The sequence below is a fragment of the Phlebotomus papatasi genome, chromosome 3, assembly GCF_024763615.1.
Source record: "Phlebotomus papatasi isolate M1 chromosome 3, Ppap_2.1, whole genome shotgun sequence".
Lineage (NCBI taxonomy): Eukaryota > Metazoa > Arthropoda > Insecta > Diptera > Psychodidae > Phlebotomus > Phlebotomus papatasi.
This window is the reverse complement of record NC_077224.1, coordinates 75753202-75780725: the sequence shown is the minus strand read 5'-3', so window position 1 is coordinate 75780725 and position 27524 is coordinate 75753202. Positions and strand designations below refer to the sequence as shown.

At 33.8% G+C, this 27524-nt stretch overlaps 2 protein-coding genes across 4 annotated transcripts; both read left to right on the top strand.

Moving 5' to 3' along the window:
• The first annotated feature begins 296 nt into the window (after positions 1-296).
• On the top strand, positions 297-16876 carry LOC129805812 (alanine aminotransferase 2-like). Of its 3 annotated transcripts, none has more exons than XM_055853993.1 (5): positions 297-502; positions 1132-1518; positions 1879-1968; positions 11602-12688; positions 16648-16876. In XM_055853993.1, the coding sequence occupies exons 2-5, from the start codon at positions 1261-1263 to the stop codon at positions 16794-16796; spliced, it is 1584 nt and encodes a 527-aa protein (XP_055709968.1). In that variant the 5' UTR covers positions 297-502; positions 1132-1260; the 3' UTR covers positions 16797-16876. The 3 variants fall into 3 exon arrangements, with proteins under 3 accessions (XP_055709968.1, XP_055709969.1, XP_055709970.1); XM_055853994.1 differs by having other exon boundaries at positions 297-507; XM_055853995.1 differs by lacking the exon at positions 1132-1518 and having other exon boundaries at positions 303-502.
• A 430-nt stretch (positions 16877-17306) lies between these two features.
• LOC129805820 (cyclin-A2-like) lies at positions 17307-26762 on the top strand. Its single transcript, XM_055854009.1, has 4 exons — positions 17307-17665; positions 17752-17987; positions 18055-18080; positions 25036-26762. Exons 1-4 carry the CDS (start codon positions 17540-17542, stop codon positions 25971-25973), a joined length of 1326 nt encoding a protein of 441 aa, XP_055709984.1. The 5' UTR covers positions 17307-17539; the 3' UTR covers positions 25974-26762.
• Positions 26763-27524: the final 762 nt, after the last annotated feature.

Sequence of the window (27524 nt, the reverse complement as noted above, 5' to 3'; positions counted from 1 at the left end):
GATTTAATTGAGACGCTCAGAGCAAAAGAGACCTATTTTTATATGCATTTCTCTTTTAGATAGCCCACTCTTGCTCTTAGAGAGACATTTTTAGTAGATTAACTGTTTGGTACATTCACTTTTTTATTGTTTTTTTTTTTGTAAAGATTTAATTAAAATTATGGATCATAAATAGATGAAATCTTAGCGATCTCAGCTTTATTCATGAAAATTCCAATTCATCATCCATATCATCGTTAAACTGCTAGAAAAATTCAATTTGATGTTTCTTGGATTTGCCGTGAAGGCGTCACTGTGTTTTTGTGGTGGGGATGCCGGAAAATACTCCTCTCAAAGATTTGGGAGAAGAAAAACATTCGCCCAGTGCTTTTCGCATTTTCGTCAGTGGAAGCTGTCTGTCCAGTGCTAAAGTATCTTCTAGTCTCCTTTAGTTTGTATGCATAAAGTGATAATACTCTGCGCGTCTGTGCAATAAAAGTGAACCAAAAAAGTGATCTCAAAAGTAAGGTTATGTCGTTTTATTTTTCTCAGGAAATTTTCCATTGGGATTTGTAAAAATGATTTAATGAGCAAAATGTATCAAATAGTGCACTGATTATGTCTATTCCTGACCTACATCTATATTACGCAATTGGACTGTAAATTCCTCAGAGTCTGGGCAGGAAAAATACTGATGACATAACAGAGGGTTTTCCCGAGGTCGTAGAGGACCAAATTTCTTGGCATCAGATCAAATTCCGAGGTTTTTCTTGGGTATTGATTAGTGATTGGTTTTTTTTTGGGGGAAAATTGATTGGTAAACAGAGGATTTTGGTGGAGAAAAATAGCCTTGGGGGGCTCTTTTGAAAAATAATGAAGAAAAAATGGATGAGGGATATTTATGGGAGAGAATTGCGCATGACAAGGAGAGGATTTTCTCCCCAAAAATAATCTGACGGAATTCGCGCGGGAGATTATTTTAATTAGCGAGACGATAGAAAAATGTATTTTTTGTTTGGAGAGCAATAGAGAGAGAGGAAAAAACCGGCTACAATTGATTGATACGCTTCGCTCATTTGGAGGCACTTTGTCCTCTGATAAGAGATAAGGAGAATGTGCGATTCAAGTGCTTACTCTCCCCACTCCTTGCAGTTGTAGTTGCTGAGAGAGAAAAATTGTGGAGTGGTGAGGATTAGTGTGAAGGAGATAGCACGAAGGCAGCTGGTGTGAGAGGGAGCGAGAGAGGTTGTGAGAGAGAGCGTGCTGAGAGAAGGGGTAACCATGTCGACCGTCAGCCGCCTACTCAGCATTTGCCGTCCCGGCGGCATACGTCCGTACTGCGTGACGTTCAGTCAGCCTCCGGACGTGAAGGGAACCGTGTCGTCTGTGCAAGTGACAATAAATCGCACCATGGCCTCCGCATCCAGTGAGAAAATTCTCACAATTGAAAATCTCAATCCCTGTATCAAGGTGATGGAGTACGCTGTGCGTGGTCCCCTTGTGATCCGGGCTACAGAGATTGAGAAGGAGCTCGAAAAGGTGAGACAGGCTGCCCAAAAAACAAAAAAAAAAAACAATATCCGCCTGCTTCGGATATCACCTTTGCCCTCTCGGAAAATTCCCCCGACAAGGTCGAATGCCTGGTCACATTTAGATCGAATTTTTCAAATGCTTCCGCTCAGCTTTTTCATTGTCTCCCATACCAACAAGATTCTCAACAATTGCTGCCAATAAATACTCCTCAAGAGTGTCTGGCTGACCGAAAAAACAAAGATTCATGAAAGTTTCATTCAGCCGATAGTGAAAGTCTCGCATGCGCTCTACAATTATCCATTACCAAGAATTCTCTTATGCAATTCTCCGGCTCAATGTCCTAATTCCCTCGTTTTTGTCTTGCAGGGCGTCAAAAAACCCTTCAAGGATGTCATTCGGGCCAATATCGGAGATTGCCATGCAATGGGACAAAAGCCCATTACTTTCTTTCGACAGGTAAGTTCATTTTCCCGCTCAAAACCAGATCCAAATCCAAAGTCGATATCTTCCCAACCTTCCCATATTCCCGCTATCGGTCATTTATTGCTCAAACAGACTGATAAGATAGTCTCGATGGCGTTCTACCACGGTTTTCAATTGATTCCGTCAGTATAATAATTGTTTCCAAGCCCAAAATCATGTTTTTTTTTTTTTTGGAATTTCGCGTCTGATAGCTAAAGATGATCTTGTTTTTTTTTGCCCAATTGAAGACGCAGTTTGTTGTCTTGATCTTGCTGGACGATCTTTCTAAAGTTTTGTACAAATATTTTGTCATTTGAAGGCTAAGTTTGATTTGGACTATCAATTGGAGCTTATCACTCTTTTAGCAGTGATCGAAACAAATAAATATGTGATTCAAGAAGAAGATGCACTCAAAGGGTTTCCTAAATAATGATTTGAGGGAGAAATTTTCCACAATTAGAGATATTGGTTTTTATCTCTTGTAAGACTTCTAAAGATTTATCAGCGTTATGACTGTTTAAAGGGGGAAGGGTATGTAAAGAAAAATAATCTAAAAATTCTGCTATTCTAAATCTAATAGAAAAGATCAAGAAAATTCTGAGATTTTGATAAGAATACTTCTGGCATATCTCTATCAGGCATATCGGGTCGTTACCACGCTTACCATGCATAAAGGCCAAATGGTTAGAGATAGAGATTTAGGATCTTCGGGGGACCTCCCCATAAGTCGCACATGGGACCATTAGCATGCCCAACATATAACAATTTCTGATATGAACCGATTCCAATCAGTTATGAATCAGTACTGAATCGTTTATGAATCGATAAGCAATTTTGCCTTGAAATTCAATTTCATTGCTCCTAAGCTATTTTAAGCTGTCTTCACATTAGGTAAATTATGGCCATAAAAACATTTCAATTCAATGTATCAATGAAATGAAACGTCAATATTGAAGCGAATATTGACCGTTTTGGTCAGGAATCCAGTTCCTTCCAAACATCGCAAAACTAGTGGAAATAGCTTGTTTATGTATAGGAAAACATCCCTCCAGAACATAATCGTAGATACGACCAGGGATTTCTTTATATTGCTCAATTCTTCCCAGAAACCCATTTTGTTTAGAGAACCGGTATGATGAGAAAGTACTTTTGAAGGTATACCATCTATATCATGAGTTCAAGTATTTCACAAAGTCTCGGACCTTTTTTGCCACCCCTCTATTTGTACCAATATTGAACTGATTAAAGCTGATTGAGAGATACATCAAAATTTGCAAAAAGTAAACTTTATTTTATTAGTTCATTAACCCTTAACCCATTCCTTACCATTGTATTACACATCATACGCAAATTGAGTGATTTTAGATTATTTATTCCTGGGCAATTTTTATCCGAATTGCTGTCGGGAATGGATTTTTAGTGACTTTAGTCCTTAAATTACTTGAGAAAAAATAATCCGATAGAGAAGAAAATGCATTTTATTACTGTTTTCTTGCTTCACGGAAAGTTATACAAAATTTTTGCTCAAAATGACGAACAGAAAATTCGACATCCCCTCTAATTTGTCAAAATTTGCCTATTTCCTCTTTCCTGATTTGAAATCTGATTGTTAAGTTGCTTTCTTGGATAGTTATTTGATAGTTACTTTGATAGTTACTTGTTTGAGTTCTTGGAACTCATTCTGGTTGATATTCTCTGGATTCCAAGCCATAGTGGTGCGTAAATTTTTTTTCCAACATTGGTCGTCGCACCAAGATTTCAACATGGGACATTCGTGATGAAGGTCGAGCATCTCTCGACCGATTGCGATACGAATTTCTATAGCCTTAAACAAAGTATTCGGGGAACTGTTGCATCATCACCTGAAAGATATTTAAAGGATGGCATTCAATAGTCATTTGAATCCAATCCAGATTCATTGTTGAGTTCCGTGGTCAGAAAAATAGATGGAGACTGCAAGAAAATGGCCTACCGCAAGGTAGTGTTCTGGTTCTGGCTCTCACTTTGTTTAATATCTATGCTACACAAATGATCAGCCACTGCCGTCTTCCTCCATGACCTTTTTGTACGCAGATGATTTGGCTCTAACTGTTAAGGCAAACACGTTTCAAGACGTGGAGTCCCAGCTTGAGACCTGCCTTGTGGAATTTTCCATATTCTACAAGGAGAACCAATTAAAGCCAAATCTCTCTAAAACAGTGGTAAGTTGCGTTTCGAACTCTCGATCGAATTATCGCATGCAAAACCCACTGCAGTAATGTTAAAAAGAAGATCAAGACACGAAATAACTTACTGCGAAAACATGTCAACGCTCCGTGGGGAGCTCAGCCAAAACCGATGCCTCATGTGGAACAGGGGATTTGATGTCGGCAAGTCCACTTGCCATTGACGTGGCTCGTTTTTGTGCAAGACAAACTTAACTTAAGGCCTCGACACGATTAAAAGAAACGTGCGGGTGTAATCGCTGGAGTAGCTATGACGGCTGTAATGCCCAGCGCATAATAATTTTTGTTTGTAAACATGTTTTCAAAATTTGCTATGAGAGAGAGCGAGATGACTACATCTAGATCTCACTCACACTCATTGAAATGTCAAAAACATGTTTACTAATCAAAAGTTATTGTGCATTGGGCATAACATTCACCGATTCCCGGGATTTTGACCGGAATCCGTTACAAACATGTTTACAAAAGTGTTTTTGTGTTCCTCATTGCTTTATTTAGTTCCTTTAATTTTAAGATTTTAGTCATGAAATTTCCTAAGCTTACGTATTTTAAAAGATAAGGTAACACTTTTACTAACTTTTACAAACTTTTACAAATTCAAGTTGGCCGGCGAATTGACAAAACTTTTTTCATATTTTGTATGAAAGAAAATTCTTTTGACAAACTTTTGTTGTCAAATTGACTAAACCTTGTTTTTCAGAGTATTTTTTGCTCGTTTATATGACTCTCCCCCTTAATTAAAGTGAAAGATGTTTCAGTTTTTTTTTTAGTCAAGAAACCTGTAGAAATATTCGGAAAATTTCCAGATTTTTAGCGATCATCAACCAAAAGTTCATAATCATCAGTCAACAGCATGATGATCGTTTTTTTTTTATATTGAGTAGCAGATTCTCTTTCCATGTGCTAAATGCGCGATTCGCGCGATTGTTAATCAGAGGGCAAATTGTCTCTCATCACGATCATTGTCACGAGATCTCTCCTTTTGAGTTTCCCTCCGCTATTCGGTGAAAAGAGGCATTTCACGGTCACAATAATTACACGATTGAATTGTTAAAGAATATATTGGAAAATATTAACTTTGACTGTGTGTCTTGTTGAATGAATATTTTTACGCACACTCAATCATTAAGTCTAGCCTAGATACAAAAACAAAACCTTGACTCTCACTCTTCGTCATGGACTGTAAGAGCAATTAAAAAAAAAAACTAGCAAGTTTTTCGACTTCGGCAGAACAATCAGATTGAGAGCAAACAAATTAGTTTCTTGTAACTTTGTCATCAGCAACATTTTGACGAAAGATGAAACTGAAAGCATCACTTTCTCATTCTAATTAGCGTTTACTAAATCGACGATTGAGCGAAAAATGACGCATATTATCTCATTCTTACTCACAGAACTCGCCATCTAAAGAATGAATAAATTATTTTTGCTATTTGCACAAGTCATTTGTGTGCATTTCAGTGAAAAAGTTACACAGAAAGATTAAACTCAGATATATTTATGGGAAGTTTTGTGTGCTGTATGGTGTGAAAAAGCTTCTTTGTGCGGGAAAATTGGATGATAACAAGAATATGAATTCACTCAAGCACATCTATATTTCCTCCATAAAGGCCAAATATTGTCCGTTTTGCTTAAATTATTTCAGGAAATTTCTACAATTGTTATTGATTGTGGGGCATTTTTAGCTGTACTTATCGCATTTTGTTTGAATTTTTTAAAGCGTTATCTCTTACTCAATCAATACGTCAATTACTATTTTGTTAAACATATGGTTTTATCTGAAAACCTTGGGAAAATGCAACTCTACAGAATTCATATGACATGATCTGCAATGTCGTTTTTTATACCAATTCTTCTATAAATATGCGAGAAAAATAAAAGACTTTTGCTGAAAAACTCACACAAAAGTCTATCACAGTCATACCACGAAGGCATCGCATGTGCAAAAAGAAAAACACAATATATACCACAGAACATAAACAGGTGATCTCTTGCATATTTAAACAGCTATTAAGTTTTTATAGCATTATCTGAAAATATCACTTCAAATAAGAATTTGATTTGCAGAGCCTCTTTTTAGGCATATATTTTTAAGTTTATTAGTAAAAAGCCAGTGATAAGCCTAGATCAGCTTATAGAAGTGCGATTCCTTCATTGCAAATTTAGATTGTGGCAAACTCAAACGATATTTATACATAAATAATGCAAATTGCGTTTAATAATTCTTAAACTGTATGTAACTTATTATTATTACTAATGAGAAAATTGTATGAAATGCATAAAAGTGTCTGAAAATCTTTGAAGTTGATTATCTCGGAAACTATGAGAGATAGAGGCCTCAAACTTTACATCCATTTAGAGCCTCTTTCAGGCTTGATATGTGCAAAATTTCACTGGAAAATTAAGAAAATTGGACGAGAAATGCATAAAAGTGTCTGAAAATCTTTAAAGTCGTTTATCTCGGAAACTATGAGAGATAGAGGCCTCAAACTTTACATCCATTTAGAGCCTCTTTCAGGCTTGATATGTGCAAAATTTCACTGGAAAATTAAGAAAATTGGACGAGAAATGCATAAAAGTGTCTGAAAATCTTTAAAGTCGTTTATCTCGGAAACTATGAGAGATAGAGGCCTCAAACTTTACATCCATTTAGAGCCTCTTTCAGGCTTGATATGTGCAAAATTTCACTGGAAAATTAAGAAAATTGGACGAGAAATGCATAAAAGTGTCTGAAAATCTTTAAAGTTGATTATCTCGGAAACTATGAGAGATAGAGGCCTCAAACTTTACATCCATTTAGAGCCTCTTTCAGGTTTGATATGTGCAAAATTTCACTGGAAAATTAAGAAAATTGGACGAGAAATGCATAAAAGTGTCTGAAAATCTTTGAAGTCGATTATCTTGAAAACTATGAGAGATAGAGGCCTCAAACTTCACATCCGCTTGGGGCCTCTTTCAGCGAAAAATATCGCGACCCGCGAAAATCCGCGAAAAATTTTGCGACCCGCGAAAATTCGCGAAAAATTTCGCGACCCGCGAAAAATTTCGCGACCCGCGAAAAATTTCGCTACCCGTGAAAATCCGCGAAAAAATTCGCGACCCGCGAAAATCCGCGAAAAATTTCGCTGCCCGTGAAAATCCGCGAAATATTTCGCGACCCGCGAAAATCCGCGAAAAATTTCGCGGCCCGCGAAAATACGCGAAAACATTCGCGACCCGCGAAAATCTGCATATATACTATGTTTATATGTATGTATGTATATATACATATAGAGGGAGTGAGAGAGAGGGAGAAATAGCGCAATACCATGTGTGACGCCGCTTCTCCCGCTTTTTTCCCCACCTGACGCTACGAGCAAAATTTCTTAAAATTGCAATCTTTAACTTGAAATATCTCGAGAAATCATGGAGCAATCTCCATTTTTTTTTTTAGATTGGTCTACTTAAGTAGCGCTACAACATGAACATAAAATAGTTCAAATTGCATAAGCCAGTTTCTAGAAAAACTATAAAAACCGGTTTAGAACCGGTTTTTCAAAAAACTAATCTTATAGAAATTATCGTACGCGCAAGTAGATATATTTAAAAAAAATTTATGAAGATATCTCTTTCCAAACCGGAGATATTGCGTACTACGGACGGCCGGACGGCCGGCCGGACCCGAAAATGGCGGACTATCATTTTTGGCATCAGGGATGTTCAAAACATATACCCTGTGAATTTCAGCTCGATCGGAGCACTTTTAGAAAATCGGAATATCACAATAGGTGTGATTATGAAGGAATCACACCTAAAAAAAGATCAAGATTATCATGAGACTACTTTTTACGAAATTTTAGATAAAGAATACATAAAATTTTTTAACATTTTAAGTGACATTTTAATCTTTAGTTAAAATATAAAATGTCTCAGAGTCTGCAAATTCTACTTTTAGTCTCTCTTACAATATTAAATGTACTAACAAATACTATTCTAAAAATTAAAGAGAAAGAGCAATAGATTCTCATCTAAATTGGAATGGTTAAAATATAAGTGCGGTTTTCAGACTAGAGATTTTTGAGACCATTTCAATGAAAAATGAACATGTTTTTTTGTAGCACTTCATTGTCTTCAAGTGCTTCTGCATGACCGACTTCTTTGTATTGGCTCCTAACAAGACTGTTTTGTGGTTTTAGAATACGACGAAAAGTACGGAAAACAGTCGAGACAAAAACCAATACAAAAAGTCGATAATGCAGAAACATTTGAGAACAGTAAAGTGCTAAAAAAAAATGTTCATTTTTCATTGGAATAGCACCATTAGTCCAGTTCCTAAAAGTCTAGAACAATAATTACGTTAATTTTTCAAAATAAATATTTTAGGTCAGTTGATCTCAATTGAATTAGATTATGTACGCACATTTTTGGGATCGAAAAAATTCACACGATATGGGTTTACAGTTTATAACACTTGGGAAACTTTGAATATATGCAGGAGATTTCTTTCGAATAAGTTACGGAAATGCTGTGAAATATTCAAATTATCTTTTAGCGCTAATTTATCTGCCAATTTTCAGCACTGGCGATTCATGAGAAATGCCTTTTAAATTTACAAATATTATTTCACGAATTTGTTCCTAATGGTACCAAGTATAAGTTTATATCAATAAATAAATGTGAATCTACCAAATAAAATGATTTTTAATGCAAAATAACGGATACGAGCAATTCATCTGAAAATTAGTTTTAATTTACAAATTGAAACAATCCTAGTGTGATAGCACAGTTAGAAAGATAATTTAATAAATTGTCTGATGATATAAGTCATTAAATTTTGTTATTAGAAATTTTTTCACAATTTTACTCTTTAAGATTGCTAGCATAATTTTCTTTGAAGTAAAAGTGCACAAAATAAATTTTTCGTTCAAATTTTTGTGAAACAAGAGACTAACTCAAGCAAGTTGGTCCCTTGACATTTTAATTTCAGGAAAATTTGCGCATAATTTATAATGACAATTTATAATGGCAAGAAAAATATGCATTTATTTAATTCATTTTTCAACCCAAATAAGAGTGTTTTGTAGCACTTTGACATAAAAACCCTTTATCTATAGGAAATTTACTTTTTATTAAGACTTAACTCCAGTAATCACTTCACGTATTTTACTTCTTCAAAAGAATTTTCGAGTTGCTTAATTGAAGTACTCTTTAAAAATGCACTATTTTATTGCTTAAAGCAATATTTTTGAAAAATATGCAAAATGACAGCTGTAAATAAACTGTACTCGCAGTATAGCAAAGATAGCAAGGAAACTTCAAACTCGTTTATCTCACAATTTGCTTTCTAAATTAAGATTTTGGTTTTACTTAAAATAAATTTAGTATGTTTTTATTTTGAGCCAATAATAGATAAATATAAATCCAGTTGGTGGATTGAATACGATTTAAAAAGAAATTAAACAATGTCTGTTAATTTTGAAATAGTTGAATACAACATTCAATAACAACCAATCTTATTTCAGTATTTGAAATTTAAAAATATGCTCTTTTAGTTTTTGTTTCTTTGTAAAATGTGACAAATGATATTTTACATTTTATAACATTTTTTATGATCCAAATCTTTCCCTGGTATAAGAAGGTGATACTTAAAGCTATCTATAAGTGCTGCATGAGTTCCAGTACATTTGGGATTGATTTTAGAAATTGTACGATTGTTTATAAAAATTTTACAGAATCAAATCAAGAAACCTTCTGGATTGATTTTAGAAACTTAAGACTTAATTTTTGAAGCTTTGCAGAATTAATTATATAAACTTTTCCGGTTAGTTTTAGACACAGAACCCATAGGTTTATATTTTCACAGATCGATTTTAGAAAACGTGTACATTTTAAGCATAAAGAAAAAGGTTAATATTATATATCAAATCCCAACTGCCTCAGCATGAACGACATTAGTTGTGTGTAAAATAACACGCACAGACCAATCACAAAACGGTTTAGATTGCGCTTAAAACACGAACAGCCTAAACATAAAACGGGTCAAATTACGCTTAAAAATCACGCACAGCTCAATGATACAACGGTTAAAATTGCGCTTGAAAAAGCGCAAGCGTGATTTTAAGCGTATTGATTGTTTTATGTGCGTGATTTTATGCGCATTCACCGTTTTATGATTGAGCTGTGCGTGATTTTAAGCGTATTAACCCGAACCGTTTTACGTGTGCTGTTCGTGTTTTTGAGCACAATCTGAACCGTTTAACATATGTGCTGTACGTGTTTTAAGCGTAATTTTGAGCGTTTTATGTTTAAGCTGTGCATGTTTTTAAGCGCAATCTTAACCGTTTTACGTGTATGCTGTGCGTATTTTGAAGCTCAATCTGAACCGTTTTATGATTGACCTGTGCGTGGTTTAGGCGCTTTCCGAAAAACCGATCTGAGGATTTCTTGGTCTTTTAGAATATTATATACAGAAAACGTAATTGAACATCATTTCATCCTTATACAATAACTTCAATTCATTCCTTCTATCAATTTTTTCAACGTCAAATGTTAAAGAAAAACATCTCAAATTATTTTGCAGATAATTTGTTTGAAGAATGGTAATTAAAAAGTCTTTAATAAAATTAGCGAAGAGTTCTATCTACTAGTAAGATCAAATATAATGCAATACTAGTACGCTTTTTTTTAACTCCTTTAGCAGATTTTTAAATAATTGGAGGGGTAAATGATACTGTCCTCAAACTGATACTGTTCCCAAATCAACAATTCTATTTTATTAATCGAAGTTGATGGAAAATAGTTAGTTGTATTGATTATAGTTTAGAGTATAGGGTTTTTGCTTTGGAAAATAAGAGAAAAATTGAAATATTCAAAGGCTGCCGCATTCAAAGGAAGGCCACTTTCCCCTAAAGACGTTAACTTTTCAGTTGTTGAGTACACAGGTACAAATATTACGCTTTAGAAATAAAGTGCGTAAAACATTAGTTTTACATAAGCATTTTGCAGATGAACTAATACATTCTTAAGAAATATTTAAAGAAAAAAAAACGATTTTCGTTTAGTGTGTTCGTTTTCGTTTCGTGTTAATGTTAGCATCAAGTAGTGTAAAGGGATATTTTTATATAACTGGATTCCAAACTTTGAATGTTTTTTATACAGCTATAGAAATTATATTGGTTTTCATTTTACAAGAAAAAACATTTTTTTAAACAAAATTCGGAAATATGCAAAAAAAATATGCAAAAATGCAAATATGCAAATAAACATGAAATATGTCAAAATATGCATTTTTAAATAGGGTTTATTAGAACCACAAGAGCCCAATTTGTGAAGATAAAGGGTCAAATAGAGCCTGAGAATGCTTAATAAAAACATGCAAATACATATTTTGGCCAGCTCTAATTATTGCCATTATTCCTTTCAGGTTTTGAGTTTAGTTCTAAATCAGGCACTTTTTGACGATCCCAAAATCACGGATGACGTAAAAGAGCGCGCTAGGACAATTTTATGTGGCACTCGTGGCTGTTCAATGGGATCGTACACTGACTCTTCTGGTATTGAAGTGATTCGGCAGCATGTAGCAAAGTACATTCAGGAGCGCGATGGTGGAATTCCATCCGATCCTGACAACATTATTTTGTCTACTGGTGCTTCGGGAGCCATTAAAAATCTTCTGGCACTCTTTCATTCGAGCATAAATGGGAAGAATTCAGGCGTAATGGTTCCCATTCCCCAATATCCTCTGTATTCTGCATCAATTGCTGAGTTTGATCTCAAGCAAGTGGACTATTATCTGGATGAATCGAAAAAATGGGGATTAGATATTGCTGAACTGGAGAGGGCTGTGAATGAGGCCAGAAAAGTTTGTGTTCCACGAGTGCTCGTGGTGATAAATCCGGGCAATCCGACTGGTCAGGTTTTGACACGGAAAAATATTGAGGAAATTATTAAATTTGCGTATAAGGAGCGACTTTTTATTTTTGCTGATGAAGTCTACCAGGACAATATTTATGACAAGGACTCACAGTTCCACTCATTCAAGAAGGTACTCGTTGAGATGGGAGAGCCGTATTCCAAGATGGAAATGGCTAGTTTTATGTCGGTTTCAAAGGGTTATATGGGAGAATGTGGAATTCGTGGAGGATATGCAGAAATTATGAATATGGCTCCAGATGTCAAGGCAATGTTGCTAAAAGCAATCTCAGCTCAACTCTGTTCCAGTACAATTGGTCAGGCGGCAATTGATTGTGTGGTGAATGCACCAAAACCTGGAGAGCCATCTTATGAGTTGTTTATCAAGGAGAAGACAAATGTATTGCAATCTCTGAAGCGACGAGCTGAAATGGTTACCAAAACCTTCAATTCCTTCGAGGGATTCTCCTGCAATCCTGTTATGGGTGCCATGTATGCCTTTCCGCAGTTCAAACTTCCGCCGAAAGCCATTGAGGCGGCCAAGAAAGCTGGTCAGAAGCCCGATGCGTTCTATGCATTCCAGTTACTCGAGAGAACAGGTCAGATATCAATCACAATTTATTATTATTTATTTTAATATGAATGCGTATTTTGTGAAAATTTTGTGAATAATATATGCGAATATTCTGTTTATTTTGCGAATATTGTGAATAAGAATGGAATATTCTGGAATATTTTGTGAATATTAGGATTTTTTGCAAATATTTTATGAATCTTGTGAATATTTTGAGAATAATCTCCGAATCAAAGTTATTTTCAAATTTTGCAAATCTTACAAATATTTTGGGAATGTGGAGAATATTTCGTAAATATTGCCAGAATTACAAATACTTTGCGAGTATTCTGAGAATATTGGATATATATTGCGAATACTGAAGCAATTTTGCAAATAATCTCGAATCTATTATGAATCTTACCGTGTAAACAGACGGAATTTCCACGGGAATTCCCACGAGCAAATGGTAAATTTGCTATACAAGCGCCCTCTGCAAAAGTGCACGAAACTGCCCGAATGTCTTGAAATATTTTGAATTTCAAATGGAAATTTTCCGTTGGAGGGTGAAATATTCAATTTTCTAAAATGGAAAAAAGCTATCTCGCTCGAGATAGCTTTTTGCTTCCGGAGAATTCCGAAAATTTAATTTGGAGTGTTTTTAAGCAAATAATATATGAAAAAACATGTAAAATCTCCTGTAGTGATCAAAACATTGATTTTAAAAGCAAATTTGAAATAGAATAATAATACTATAATAATTTTGAAAGGATTAGTGTTTCTGGATTAAATTAAATATTCATCAATAACATTTCAGAAGAGGTTTAAATGATTGGAAAGGCAGATTCAAAATTTATCTTTTTCAATAAATCCCATTATTAAAAAATGTAAAGAATATAATAATGTAAATAAGGAAATACAAAGAATAGTAAGAACTATCGAAGTTCACTGATGAAAATTACAGCCAGAAACCATATAAACTGCCTTTTCGGATATAAAATATTACTTCAATATTTTTTATTGTTTACTTTTTTTTGGAAATAAAATTTTAAAATATTTTACAGTCTTCTTGTTTTTTTAAAACAATTTGTATTCAATTATTATACAATTAACTAATTTTTGTAAACATCTCTTTTCCGAATGAATTGACTGCTTGGTCACCCAAGGATATTTTATACATTTTCTCCCAACACTTTATAAAATTTTAAATTATCAGCACTACAATTAAACGAAAATTATCAATAGGTCCTATCAGCAAAGATATCCAAAGCCTGTCGTTGATTTATCCACTTTAATTGGGGGTTTTTGACAAGATATTTACGCTATAACAACGTTTCTAATCATTTCTCGAGATATTTTAAAAGATTTTCCATGAAATTTATTAATAGATAATATTACTAATATCCTTGTGGTATAATAAAGCCACTTTAATAAAATAAAGTACGTAAAATATCTTCTAAATACACATTCCGTTATTTATATTCGGAAAAAACAAAATTTGAAATTCAAATCTTCGGAGCATTTTTGTGTTGCGCTTGAAGTCCACCAGAGGCGCATAGAGCGGATGGTAAAAATTTGACAGTTCAATATGGGAATTTCCATCCGGAATTCCCATCCGGAATGGAAAATCTCATGGGAATTCCCGTGGGAATTCCGTCTGTTTACACGGTTACGCATATTTTGAGGGTGGGAATATTTTCCGAATATCCGTTTCGGATGAAGATTACAATATTTCAATTTTAGATTATGATTATATCGATTATATAGATTATTATATTCGGATGAAGAATATCCGTGTCAAGCGATATTTTCAAGCGTTTGCATACCATTGAAAAATCAAAATGAATGGAAATGAATGAATGATGTCCATGATATACCCCGTAAACTCTCCTTAAAAAGTCAGGGGTCGGAAAAACTAGGGGGATTTTTCAAAGAAATCCCTGGGAATTCTTCGGGAAAGATCGGAAAAAGTTGAGATTAATTCTCAGGAAAATCTCTTGGAAAAACCATAAAAAAGATTCCACATTTTTCTTTCCTTTTTGATTATTTCTTTATTTTTTCTTATCTTTGCCTTTTTTTTACCTTTTCCTTTTTGTTACTCATGTTCATGACTCGTATTATAGTGCTCCCTTACACGGCTGCTTGAATTCCCCTAATCATTTGTCAAATATTCGATGTTCTATATGAACTTTTGCAACTAGAAAACTATCTCGCCCGAAGTATAAGCTTAACTTTTACAGAATTTTCCCTAAATTCGCCACGGAATTTTCGTGTATCTCCAGAAGGAATTTTCCCCTTCATTTCCCTGGGAAATCTTCTAAAATGGTCTGAAAATTCGGAGACTTCTTTTAGGAATGGCCAGGGAATTTTCCCAATTACTATGAGGAAATTTACCCTTTAAATTCCCAAGAATGCCGGTAGAAACTTCACTATAAATTTCCTCTTGAATTCATCGGGAATTCATTGGGAGCCTGTCGAATTTTCCGAGGGAATTTTTAAGGAAAACTTTCCAAGGAAATACAAAAGGATCTCTTTGGAAAATTTGGACACCTCAGCGGGGTAATTTTTTTTAGAGATTCCATCGATTTCACTTTAATTCCCGTTGTTGAAATCGCCGGAAATTTTAGGGAGAAAAACCCTGACGTAAATATCGAAATTTCGGTGGAAAATTCTAGAGAACGATAATCGAAATTGCACATAGAAATTTCTCTAGGAATTCCATTTAATCTCCTTAGAAAGTTACCATGGTTTTCGAAAAAGGAAAATTCCAATGGAAGCCCTTATGATCCTTATGATCTACTTGGGAATTTTTTTACTCTTTAGTGCGTAATTTCTCGAGCAATTCTACTCGAAATTCTATGATGGGTAATCTTGGAGACTTGTCGAGGAAAATTCCTTTGGTAACTGGGAATAGGAGTGGACTAGGTAACTTTATATTGAATCCGGTGATGAAATTTCCTTCGGAAGGATTTTTTGTAGTGTGCATGAGTTCACTAAAAAACAGGCAAAAATTCAAAAATCTACTCTTGAAAATAAATTGGTTTTTGTGGTACAGTAGACTCTCGCTCAATCGGCTCTTTTTCAATCGGGCGAAAAATTTTGTTGACAATTCTTACGTTATGAAGCTAATTTGCTCAAATTCGCTGTAGTTCTCCCTATTTTATCGTGATTCTTTATAATTGAGCGCTTTTTGTGGAATTTACAAAGGCTTTTAGGCACTGTACAATAGAAGGATTCTCTAGATTAGGTCCTTTCCGACAATCATTTGTTCCGGTCAATGGCACATGATTTCACTGAACAGTACTTTGCAAAGAAATAGATAATAGAGAATTGGGTTGATGGATAATTTCGGTCCAAAGTGTTTCTTCAAGATATCCATATGTCATCAAAGAGATTGTAAAAATGTGTAGCTAGCGAGGACCGATATTTTTAATAAGTTATTTAACGATTTTCTTATGAAATTTTCGAACAATTTTTTTTTTGATAAAAAACGCGAATTTCAAATTGTAAAATTGGTGAGGATCTCAGTGGCGCAATAGGTTAGGCAAGACTTATATTCTTATATGGGCGGTGAGATCTCTGACTCACAAGTGCAACTGAATGTCTATAAAAAGACATTGTCACTGTGATAAAACGTAATAAAATACACCTTTTTTTCCAAAAAAAAAAAAAATACTCCGGGACCTGGGCGATCTACGATCAGCAGATTCTTCCAACACGAGCATATTGTGAGGCCATTACGAATATTTTGCGAATATTGAAGGATTTTTTGAATATTGGGAATATTTTGCGTTAATTTTGGAAATCTTACGGGAATTTGGCAATTTTAAAATGTTTCGCGGAAATTTTGTGAATATTTAGAAAATATCCCAAATAATTCGTGAATATCGCGAATATTCACCAAGTATTATGAATATTTTGGGAATATTAAGAATATTTTCAAATATTACGATTTTGTCTCAGGCGTCTCAGGACTTTATTTTTAATGTTTAATGGATTTTACAGGCATTTGTATAGTTCCTGGCAGTGGATTTGGTCAGAAGGAGGGCACTTATCATTTCCGGACGACAATTTTGCCACAGGAAGAAGACCTCAAGAAGATGTTAAGCATGTTTGACAATTTCCATAAAGAATTTATGAGTCAGTATAAATGAAGAGATTGTGCTATAAGCAAAAAAAAATGTACATGTATATTTCGAAATTATTGAGCAATAAAATTGCATTTCACAAAAAACCTGCGTTTACAATGTTTTTTTTAATTGTTCTACACGTTCTACATCTACGTTATTTGTCTTATTTGTTTGTATTTGTATTCTACAATTAAAAAATTGCAGCTTGGAATTTTTGCAGAAAAGTATTGTTTTAAATAAATAAAAATGACAATTTTTCAATAAAAGCTTGATTCATATATGTATATTATTTAAAAAACATCCAGTGATAAATTAGGTGATCTAATGAAAAGTGTTCTTATCCTTGATCAACTTTATGAACATCGATATTTATTTAATTCATTTAATTAAAGCAATCAGAAAAAAAAATAAATTGCAAAACGCAAAAACCAATTTGAGAAAACGGTGAAATTTGAATTTGAAACTGCTAGAACGCGCTCTGCGGGGGAATTCTTGCACTTTTCGGACTTCTTCCGGATCGACGTCAGCGCCATCATCAGTGTATCAGTGTGTAGTGAACTACTGTAACTTCGCCTCATTGTGGCGTTTGTGTTTTCATCTTTTATTTCTCATTTTTCTGTCTTATTTTTGAGTAAACTGTTTATTTTGTTTGCACTCTATGTAGTCAGTTAAATTCTGCATCCCATAAGTGTGAAAGTGTTCAAGAAATTGAACAGCAAGAGGTAAAAAGAGTTGGTTTCGGGGGAAGGCGCAAAACGGAGGAAGAGATGGCGACGCTTTCCCAGAACGAACAAAATATGAACATTTTGCGGGAGGCTGATTTGAAAAAGGAGCCCCGGATGGAAGACAAAATGCCACGTACCTTCAATGAAAAGGAAAATTTGGACACAAAGGTGAGTTTTCATGGGGAATTTAAAGCTTTGTGTTTCCCCGGGAGGCCAAAAGCAAACTGTCAAACATTTCCATTCCCTCCAAACAGCCCGTCCGGGTGGACAATGTGTTCAAGGGAAGGGAGAATCTCAAGAATATTCTCAGGTCCAAGTGCGAAAATGTCGTGCCAGTTGTGCAGAGTCAGATTGCCATTTACCAGGATGACGATGATGACGAGGAAGCTGGTGCCTTCGGCAAGAAAGATGCGGATGTTTCAATCAGGAGCGAAATGTCCATAGAACTCAATGAATCTGCAAATGCCGGCACATCCAACACAAATTGCAGGTAATTTTGTTCACTTTCCTGCTATGAAATGCAAAAATTTACTAACTAGGACTTTTTCCATTTGCAGAAATCCTCTTCAGGAACTTCCGCTACGTAAGTACATGTTTATTAATTTTTTTTTGTAAATTGGCGTTTTATATTGTTTATATAGGATCTTTGCGATCTTTCCGAATGAATCTGGGGGAGGTTTTTCAGGGAAACCCTTGCAATTCCAGATTCAATTTTGTGTTCTCTATTTAGAAAAATGCTGTAAAAAATCTGTTTAAATTGGGCAGGATTTTTTTTTAAGTCGTGATTTCAACGGTCCCAGTTATTCCGGTATTTCTTTTTTGTGTTTCGTCACGTTTTTTTTTACGTTCCTAACTGATTCGATTCAATAAAAAATAGGAAAAATCACAAACAACAATAAAAGAGTTCGTAGTGCACTGAGAAAAATCGGAAAAAGTTAAAATAACATTCTGGAAATGTTTATTTAACCCTGCAGTATTGATCCGAAATTGGTGTAAATATTACCCTTTTTAGGTGTATTGGGGGTTAAAGTTACCCTTTTTCATGTTAATTTTACCCTTAATAAGGTGTAAAATTAACATTAAAAAATGTTGATATATTTTTACACCTAAAAAGTGTTAAAGTTATGAGGAAAAAAAGTTAATCGCACCCTCTTTTTTTCTCAGTGTGGATTAAAACCTGTTCAAATTTGTTTAGAATTAGAAACCTTGAAATATAAATGGCCGATTCGTTTGATAAATTTTTTTGATTGAAAACTCGGAAAGAAAAATTCGAAGGCCACGGGATTTTTGGATTAAATGTTAACATGAATTGGACATCTCTAAGACACTTTAAAACGAAAATAATTAAAAGACAGATGTTTATTTTTAAATCGAAAAATATTTTGCGTATATAAAAATTAAATTTAGCAAGAAAAGTAAAATTAAATTAGTAAGGGATCTTGGGGCAAAATGTAACAAATTTAAAATTTCAGAATTCGATAATCTCGAAACGGATATAGTTAGTTTGAAGTGATTCTTTACCTCTAAAATTTAACTTAAAATCGAATTTTCACATATTTCGAGTTGCAAGAGCACTCCGAAATCCCTGCTAGAGAATCTTAGCTTCCATAAGCTTATCTGGGCTTAGGACTAGTCATTTTCTATTTTAAATAGTAGGGGCAAAAAGTCACAAAACGGATATTTTACTTTTTAGGGTAAGTGTGCCAAATTTCGGCATAGTTGCATATAAGCACCGAAGTCCTAAGTTTGAAATGCGATAATTTTGATTCATATTGATATTTTTTTTTATTTCCTTTTCGGGAAGGTTGTGTGGAACCTTGAAAACTAGTTTATCATCTTTGTTTTCTTTAAATCAGTTCCAAAAATTTTAAAAAATTAATAAAAATATGGGCATTGCTTTGGGCCGGAATACCTCAAAGTGGCCGAAATACTTTGAGTGAAATTCCGGCCACCTTTTTTCTGGCAATGGATAGTAAATTTCAAAACGTCAAACGGAACGAGTTTAATATTTAGTTTAATACGTTTATATGACCCAAAAGCCCTGACATCTTTCGTGTAATTTGTCCTGAAGACCTGAAGAGTAGAATCTCAAATTTACGCTCAGATTCCCGTAGCAATTTACATTTCCTGAACTCTTCCAAGGCCTTTTCCACGTCATATTTTCCATAGAAGCGATGGTTTTTTTCTCTGGATATTGTAGAAACTCAGAAATTGAAAAAAATACATAATGAATAAGAAATTTAGGAAAGCAAAAGATGTTGCCGGAATAGGTAACACTACCTCACCGGAGAGACGCTCACAAAGTATCTATATTTTTTAACGCGAAATACAGAATCCAGCTGGGAAATTTTACCCGAAATTTAAAGATTGATTCATTATTAACATGACCAGTAACAATCTTTAATGAAAACTAATCAATTTTCATGAAAAACAACGAAGGAAAACCTTTTGCACTTCACCACAAATCGTAAGACTGCTAGAAACACAATAGATCTGTCACATTTTTCGTAAGACTCTTTCCACACTGAGACAACGCAATTTAAATTCAAATTATACCAAGAATTTAACGGTATTTGTGTTAATACATCCTAAAATGAATAAATATTTAAAAGAAAAATGAATTCATTGACTGTTCGAAGATAACATTCATAATTTTAATTACAGTAGACTCTCTCTCAATCTGGAATATGGGACATAATGTCATCCGGTTTAGCGATAGAATTGAGCGTCAAAGCCTTTGTAAATTCCACAAAAAGCGCTCAATTATAAAGAATCACGATAAAATAGGAAGAACTACAGCGAATTTGAGCGAATTAACTTCATAATTAAACGTGAAAATTGTCAACAAAATTTGCCTCCCGATTGAAAAAGAGTCGATTGAGTGAGAGTCTACTGTAATTTAATTCCATGGCCGAAATTACACTCAAAGTGGCCGAAATTAGAAGCTGGCCGAAATTCGGCACACTTCCCCTATGCTGATTAAAAATATCTCAGGTTTTATTTTTTAGAGACTCTCATGAAGAAAATAGAACATCTTTTTGTCTTATTTTGCCCCACTTTTTAACTATAAAGAGTATCCTTTCGTATTGTTCCTATTATTCTATGCAAAGAGATTGACAATTTAGTAAAACCACAATTTAATCAAATTAATTAATCTCATTACTGGGTGTCCTGGATTAATTTTAATTAATGATTTTCGTAAAAGATTATTTTGTTTACTTCTGGGTTTGGCAATCGCAGTTAAATTTACTGTGTTCCATATTTAAGGTTTTAATGCATTAAAGGTAAAAGGCCTAATCTGAACACTCCATTTTTTAAGCTCTTTAATAATCCATAAACCTTATAAGAAATTTGTCTGCCCGAATTTTAAATTAGCAACAGTCGTAAATATTGAATTACAATTTTTTTTAATATAAAAAAATATCATGCATTGGCGGTGTTTTTTTCTAATTAAATAGGCCTGCTTTAGTACTTCATTTCTTAATTTAAAAAAAAAAATTATTTTTATTAAAAGTTAAATAAAGTAAATACACTTAATAAAGTTACTCTTTGAATGAATTGAATATTTAAACAACCTGTTGCAAATTTGATATTATTAGTTAAGTTTTATAGCGAAACTTTTGACAGATTTGACGAGTTGAATATTAAATATTTAATGCGGATTTGCAGAAGTATTTGCAAATATTGTAATAGCGAGAAAATTGAACATAGTTTCAACTTTGTAGTTTCTGCAGGTAGATAAAAAAACATTTTTTTAGTGAAAATAATTTAAGAACCTCAAGGCATTTTAATCGTTTTTCTACAGATAATCCTTTAGAAAACGTAAAGATAAGAGAAATTACCGTATTTTTGTTATGGGAATATTACCTGAAGATGTTCTGTAAAAGGTTTCTTCGGGATTATACTCTCCTTGTATAGTTGGTTGAAAACAAGTCATACTGCAGAAATTTCAAAGAGAGTGGTTGAAATGTTGAAAATAATTGCAATAACACATTAAAACGCTGCATTAATATAATGCCCTTTTTGAGACTTTAAAGGCGGTGCATTTTATTGCGTTTTATTCCGTGTGAAAATGTCTTTTCCTGAACATTCAGTTGTTTTCACCGAGCGGTACTCAAACTTACAACTGCGAGAGTCGAGTCAGAGATCTCATCCGCCCAAGACCCAACGGTCTTGCCTATTGTGGCACTGAGATCCCAAACAAAATCAATGAAACGTTTTACATCTAACCTTGGAAAATCCAATAGAATCAGATTCGGTGTATTTTTTGTCTCTATGGAGAATAGGGACAAATATAGCTTAAAAATTTAACTAATACTTCTGACGATACAATTGAAAGATAATTTTCACTTTAATGAAAAATATTACGAAATTTTATTGAACGGGTGACGGGGTGACCCAATCGCCCTTAAAGGGTTAAGCCGATACATAAATCACCCTAATAGGGGAAAGTACTCTAGGTTGGACCACAAATATGAAGTTCAAACTTGATGAATTTTTTCTGGGAAAATCGAAAATTAATCCCAATTTTTATTACACCAAAAAAATCTCCAGTAAATTGAGATCCCATGCTTATCTAATTTACCATTCGAAATCCCTTAGTATCTTTTTATGAGGTAAATAAAGATACTACGTCGATTTGGTCCAAGGCATGGTACAATTTTTGCCTTCGAATGTGACGGTACATGCCTTTGAATCTAGAATTTTCTCGGAAAATATTTCTATCGAAACACTAAACAATCTATTATTGATTAGCCTGAGGTCTAATACACTCACTGAAACTATTACTACAGAGAAAAACACTAACAAAAAGAATCTTTTCCAATTTTTCTGAAATACTGCTTTTCCAATAGGAATAAATTGTTGGAAAAGCCATATTATCGATATGACAACCCTAAAATACGACTGTAAAAAGAGAAGTGTGATACTTCATGCCATTTTGAAGTCAATAAACTGAGGTTATTTTGTTTCCGGAAACAAATAAAAACAAAATTTTGGAAATTGTTTCTTAAATAATATCAATCAAATGTCTTGCCTTTCTGTGATCCTGCAAGATCACCATGGTGAGCAATGAAATAACTCTAGCCACGTACCGATTTGAAGACTTTTAAACATCTTCATCGGACCATCATTTCCAGACTCTCAAAAAGACAACGCATTACACTGTCACCATTCCGATTGGGGTGAAATGAAAATAAAGCTGTAAAATTTGCTATTTTCCTCACGATACAAGAATAATCCTACTTTTAAGTAAGTACATAATACGATGCATTTAGTCAGCAGCGACGGTGAATTTATTTGCTTTACTACTAGAATCCTTGAGGATTTTTCGAGCGCAATGTGAAGCAAAACATACAAAAATGTGAGGTTGTGGAATATCATATGACATATTAAATGGCGGTAGTGTTACTAGATAAGGATTCGAAGGCATGAAATTCTTAAATTCGAAGGCAAGGTATGGGTGATTTTGAAAGTTATCCACCACCCACAAAAATGGTATCCTTCTCGAGAAAAACTATGTTGACGATAATCAACTTTAATTAACCCTTTATCATTCACACTAGTCACGTTTTTCCAAAAATCATTTTAAATAGGAAAAAAACACATGTAAAATTCTATATTAAAATGAAGCTTTGAGTCCATTTTCAATTTTTTCTTATAAAAGCATAAAAACGAATGACTTAGACCCTCTATTTTTGGAGGAGACTCGTAATTGATAATAAGCTAACTAATATTTGATAGAAATGTGTAAGTTTTTAGAAAAACCAAAAGAAATTCACAATATTCGAAGGCATGAACGTTCGAAGGGAGAGTACTTTCCCCTACGGGCTTCAGACCTAAGACATAGCCAAATGGTTTAACTGCTCTAATTTCTTATCAATCACGATTTTTTAGGAGAATTTAACTAAGGATTGGATTATTAAAGATAAATAATCTAAATATTAAAGATTAATAATAATTATTATTAAAGATAATAATAAATAATAATTAACTCTATTTAGGATTTTGAGACCTACAGGAACTGGGATAAACCTTTAGTCTGAAGACAGTTTAAAGCTGTCCCACTTTAAGGTTTTAAAAGTTACTAAAATTGATTTTCGGATGAAAATTAACTATTCGGTTCATCACTGGTTTAGAACTGATAAGAAAGAGGAACGTCTCGGTCTGGAGTTTAAATGTTTTACATAGATAGATAAGATTAGATAAGATTTATAGTACAAACATTAAATTCCCTCGTTATTTTTTAATTACATTATTCTCTTTTATATGAAAATATTTGTTATTATGAGGATACTCCGTATAAAACTCTTCAAATTATTAGGATATTTTTCAAGTACGTTCAAATTATTTCTTGAATGATTCTTCGAATGGTTTTTTTGGAAAGCAAGAAATTGAACGTCTTCAAATCATCAAAATCTTTTTTATGGAATTGCAAGGGTTTGGAATTATCACGGATTGCGTCTTGGATATCAAGATTTAACCGTGCTACCACACTAGGATTTTTTCAATTTGTAAATTCAATTTAATTTTCAGATCAATTTTCCTAATAATTATTTTGCATTAAAAACCAATTGAATTGATAGTTCTTCACTTATTTATTAATAAAAATTAATACTTGATCCAGAAAAACCTGTTTATATATAGCTCCTTGGAAATTACAAAGGGTTAACTCACTTTTTTGCGATTTTGAGATTCTAATGCACTTAGAAAGACAATTTAATAAATTTTCAGATGATATAGCATAAATGTGGTTGCTCAAATAAATTTGATTTCAGTAAATTAAAATGTTAAAATTGCTCATTAATTTCAAGTTTATTAAAGTTAAAGAAGTTAGCCTTTTGAAGAAAATTATTCTTATTAAATTTATTTACTCGTAATTAATATTATTTGTTGCCGAAAAATAAGATAAGTTACAGTGTTTTAATGATAAACTTGCATGAAGTGAAGCGCTTAAGTATTGGGAGTAATTTATTAAGTTCTTCCAAAGCCATTCGAAGTTTTTTTTTCTAGTTTTGGTGATCCTTCTGAATAACATATAAGTGATTTATAAGTTTTAAGTACTATCACACTTTTTGCGGAGTCATTCACAATCAAAAATCTCGCGGTACTATTTAAAATTGAGCAAATTTCTTTGAAAATGTGTCCTGACTGTGAGAATTTTCAAGTAAATTCTTGAAATCTTAATGCTCAATTGGTTCAATTGAATTTAAAATTAAAACGTGAAAAATTCTAGTGTGATAGGACCGTAAAGACATTTGGTAGATCTGATATCTTGATTTTGATTATTTAATTTAGTACTGCTAAAATTTTGAATTTTTTTAGATGATGATCTTGTCCTTATAATTGAGGCCATTGTGTCTCGGAATGTTTGCGTTTGCATAAAAAGAGTATTGCTTTTAGGCAGTTTATGAGATACGATCTTTTTAGATTCACAAACCTTTTTTTTTGGGGGGTCGGCGATATATAATAGCAGTATATCTGAAAACGAAGGATTGTGGACTTAAAAAATAAGATGGAAATAAAATGCTTGTTTTCAGCTGTGACAAAGCCAGAAAGTATCAGTATGATAACTGATCGTGAGCGCTTCCTGCAGATCTATGAGTATCGGTATGATATTCTTAAGTATTTATTTGAGGCGGAACATCGATCGCGCCCCAAGAGCAATTATCTGCAGAAGCAGCCAGATATTAATAGTCACATGCGAACTGTGCTGGTGGATTGGATGGTGGAGGTTTGTGAGGAGTACAAGTTGGACTGTGAGACTCTCTATCTGGCCATCTCCTATGTTGATCGCTTCCTCAGCTACATGTCAGTGGTGAGGGGAAAGTTGCAATTGGTCGGAACAACGGCAATGTACATTGCGGCCAAATATGAGGAGATTTATCCTCCGGATGTGTCAGACTTTGTCTACATCACCGATGAAACGTATACCAATAAGCAGGTATTGCGGATGGAACAGTTGATCCTCAAGGTGTTGTCCTTTGATCTATCTACACCAACGGCATACATGTTTGTTTGCCTGTATGCAGCAATTGAAGATATTCCTGACACAGTGAAATATCTTTCTATGTTCTTCTGTGAACTTGCTCTTCTCGATGCAGATACCTTTTTGCCCTTCCTCCCTTCGCACTTGGCAGCTGCTTCTTTGGCCCTGGCACGTCTGCATCATAGTCAGAGGTTGTGGAATCGTTCTCTAAGTGAGACAACTGGGTATACTGTTCAGAATATTCAGGATCTGGTGTGTCTGCTCAATGAGGCTCATCATAAGAGTACCATGTTGAGTCAGAGAGCCATTGTGGATAAATACCGATCGTCCAAGTATCTCTGTGTCTCCGATGGCAGAAAATACCTCAATCTAACGGCGAAAGATTTTGACACAGTGGCCAAGTCAATTGCACGCGAAGAGGAAGAAGCTGTCGACCGGGAAACCAATGAGAATGTTCGTAAGATGATTTCTTCCCTTCTCTTTGAGTGATCGTAGCGAGAGAAAAACAGAGAGAGATAATATAAAAATTCTCAGAGTAGGAAAAAAAATCTGATTTTGCAAAAAGAATCTTACATGCATCCATTGATCTTAAATAATCTCAAAACATTTTTTTATTTTTATATATTTTTTTTGTAATTCGACAGATTAATTTAATTATTATTATTATTTTTTTAATTTGCCATGATCCTAGAATATTTTGTATTAGTGTTTGTTTTTTTTTGTCTTGTATTCTCTCTCGCTGCCTGCATTTATTACATATATGTATATTTTCTATAAGAACAAAAAAAAAGAACAAAAACGAAATTTTTTTTCCACGAATAATCCAATTTAAGATAAATTTTAATATATATAAAGCATCTCAATCAAGCACGTCTATTTTCTATTAATTATCCATTTATTTTGAACTTTGAATGCATTCCCCTTTTTATTTTTTTTTCAATCCCCGCGATTGCATTTGTGAAAAAGAAGTGAAAAAGAAATAGTTTTTCTTCCAAATAAGAATAGTAAAGTGTTGCGCATTGAAATACTTAAGAATGATTTTTTTTTAAATTGAAGAATAAGTGAATAATGGATAGTTGCAACTCCATAAAAAAAAAGAATTTGCGCACAATAAATGCCTTAAATTTAATTGTACAGTAATTTATTGTATTTTGCAACCGAAAAAAGACAATTTTGCAAGTAAGAAATCAATACGTAGTGGTTAAGATTAAAATGACGTGTATAATGACACTTTTTGCAACGACATTTTCTTAATAAAATATGATTCAAAAATGCAAATGTGCCTATTGCTTGTTGGCGAGCTTTTGACTTTTGGGAATTAATACTTTCATTTATAAAGGAATTTAATAAATGAAGTCTTTTGGAAAAATTGCCCATTAAGCGGTTAATTTTTAAAGAGGTTTAAGTTAAGACGCTTTTGGGCGGTTTGGACTTAGCAGATTCTTCCAACACGGGATACAATAACAATATGACAAAATAATAATAATAATTTATTAACTGAAATTAGGGCTGCCTCCTTTACAACCAGTTTAAGAAAAAGAGAAAAAAGGCAAAAGAAAAAGAAAGAAAAGAAAAAGAAATGCAGCAAGGCTACACAAGAGAGAAAGGTAAGTCCCCAGAAAATACATTTTAATCGCCTCAGGCGAAACTTTAGCTTTTCTGGGTGTCTCGTTGTACAGTATGACTCCTCAGTAGAAGAGGGTTCTGTACAGAATATCCGAGCGAGATTTTTGCACCAGCAATCCACGAACCCAGGCAGACGAACCCCGAACAAGCAGGCATGAAAGTTACTCTGGAATAACAGAAATCAAAAGACGCGACACAAAAACGACACCACGGCAATGAAGAAGGGTCAGTAAGGGCCTTGACAGACCTGAGGATTAGCCGAGAGATGGCTTAGCGTAATTATACTAGAAATAATGGTCAACCTACATTTCCATCTTTTTCCACTAAGTCGCCTCTCGGCTTAAGTCGTAAGTGTGTCTAGGGCATAAGTCCCCTCCAACAACTATCCATAAATGGATACACATGGTCGAACGG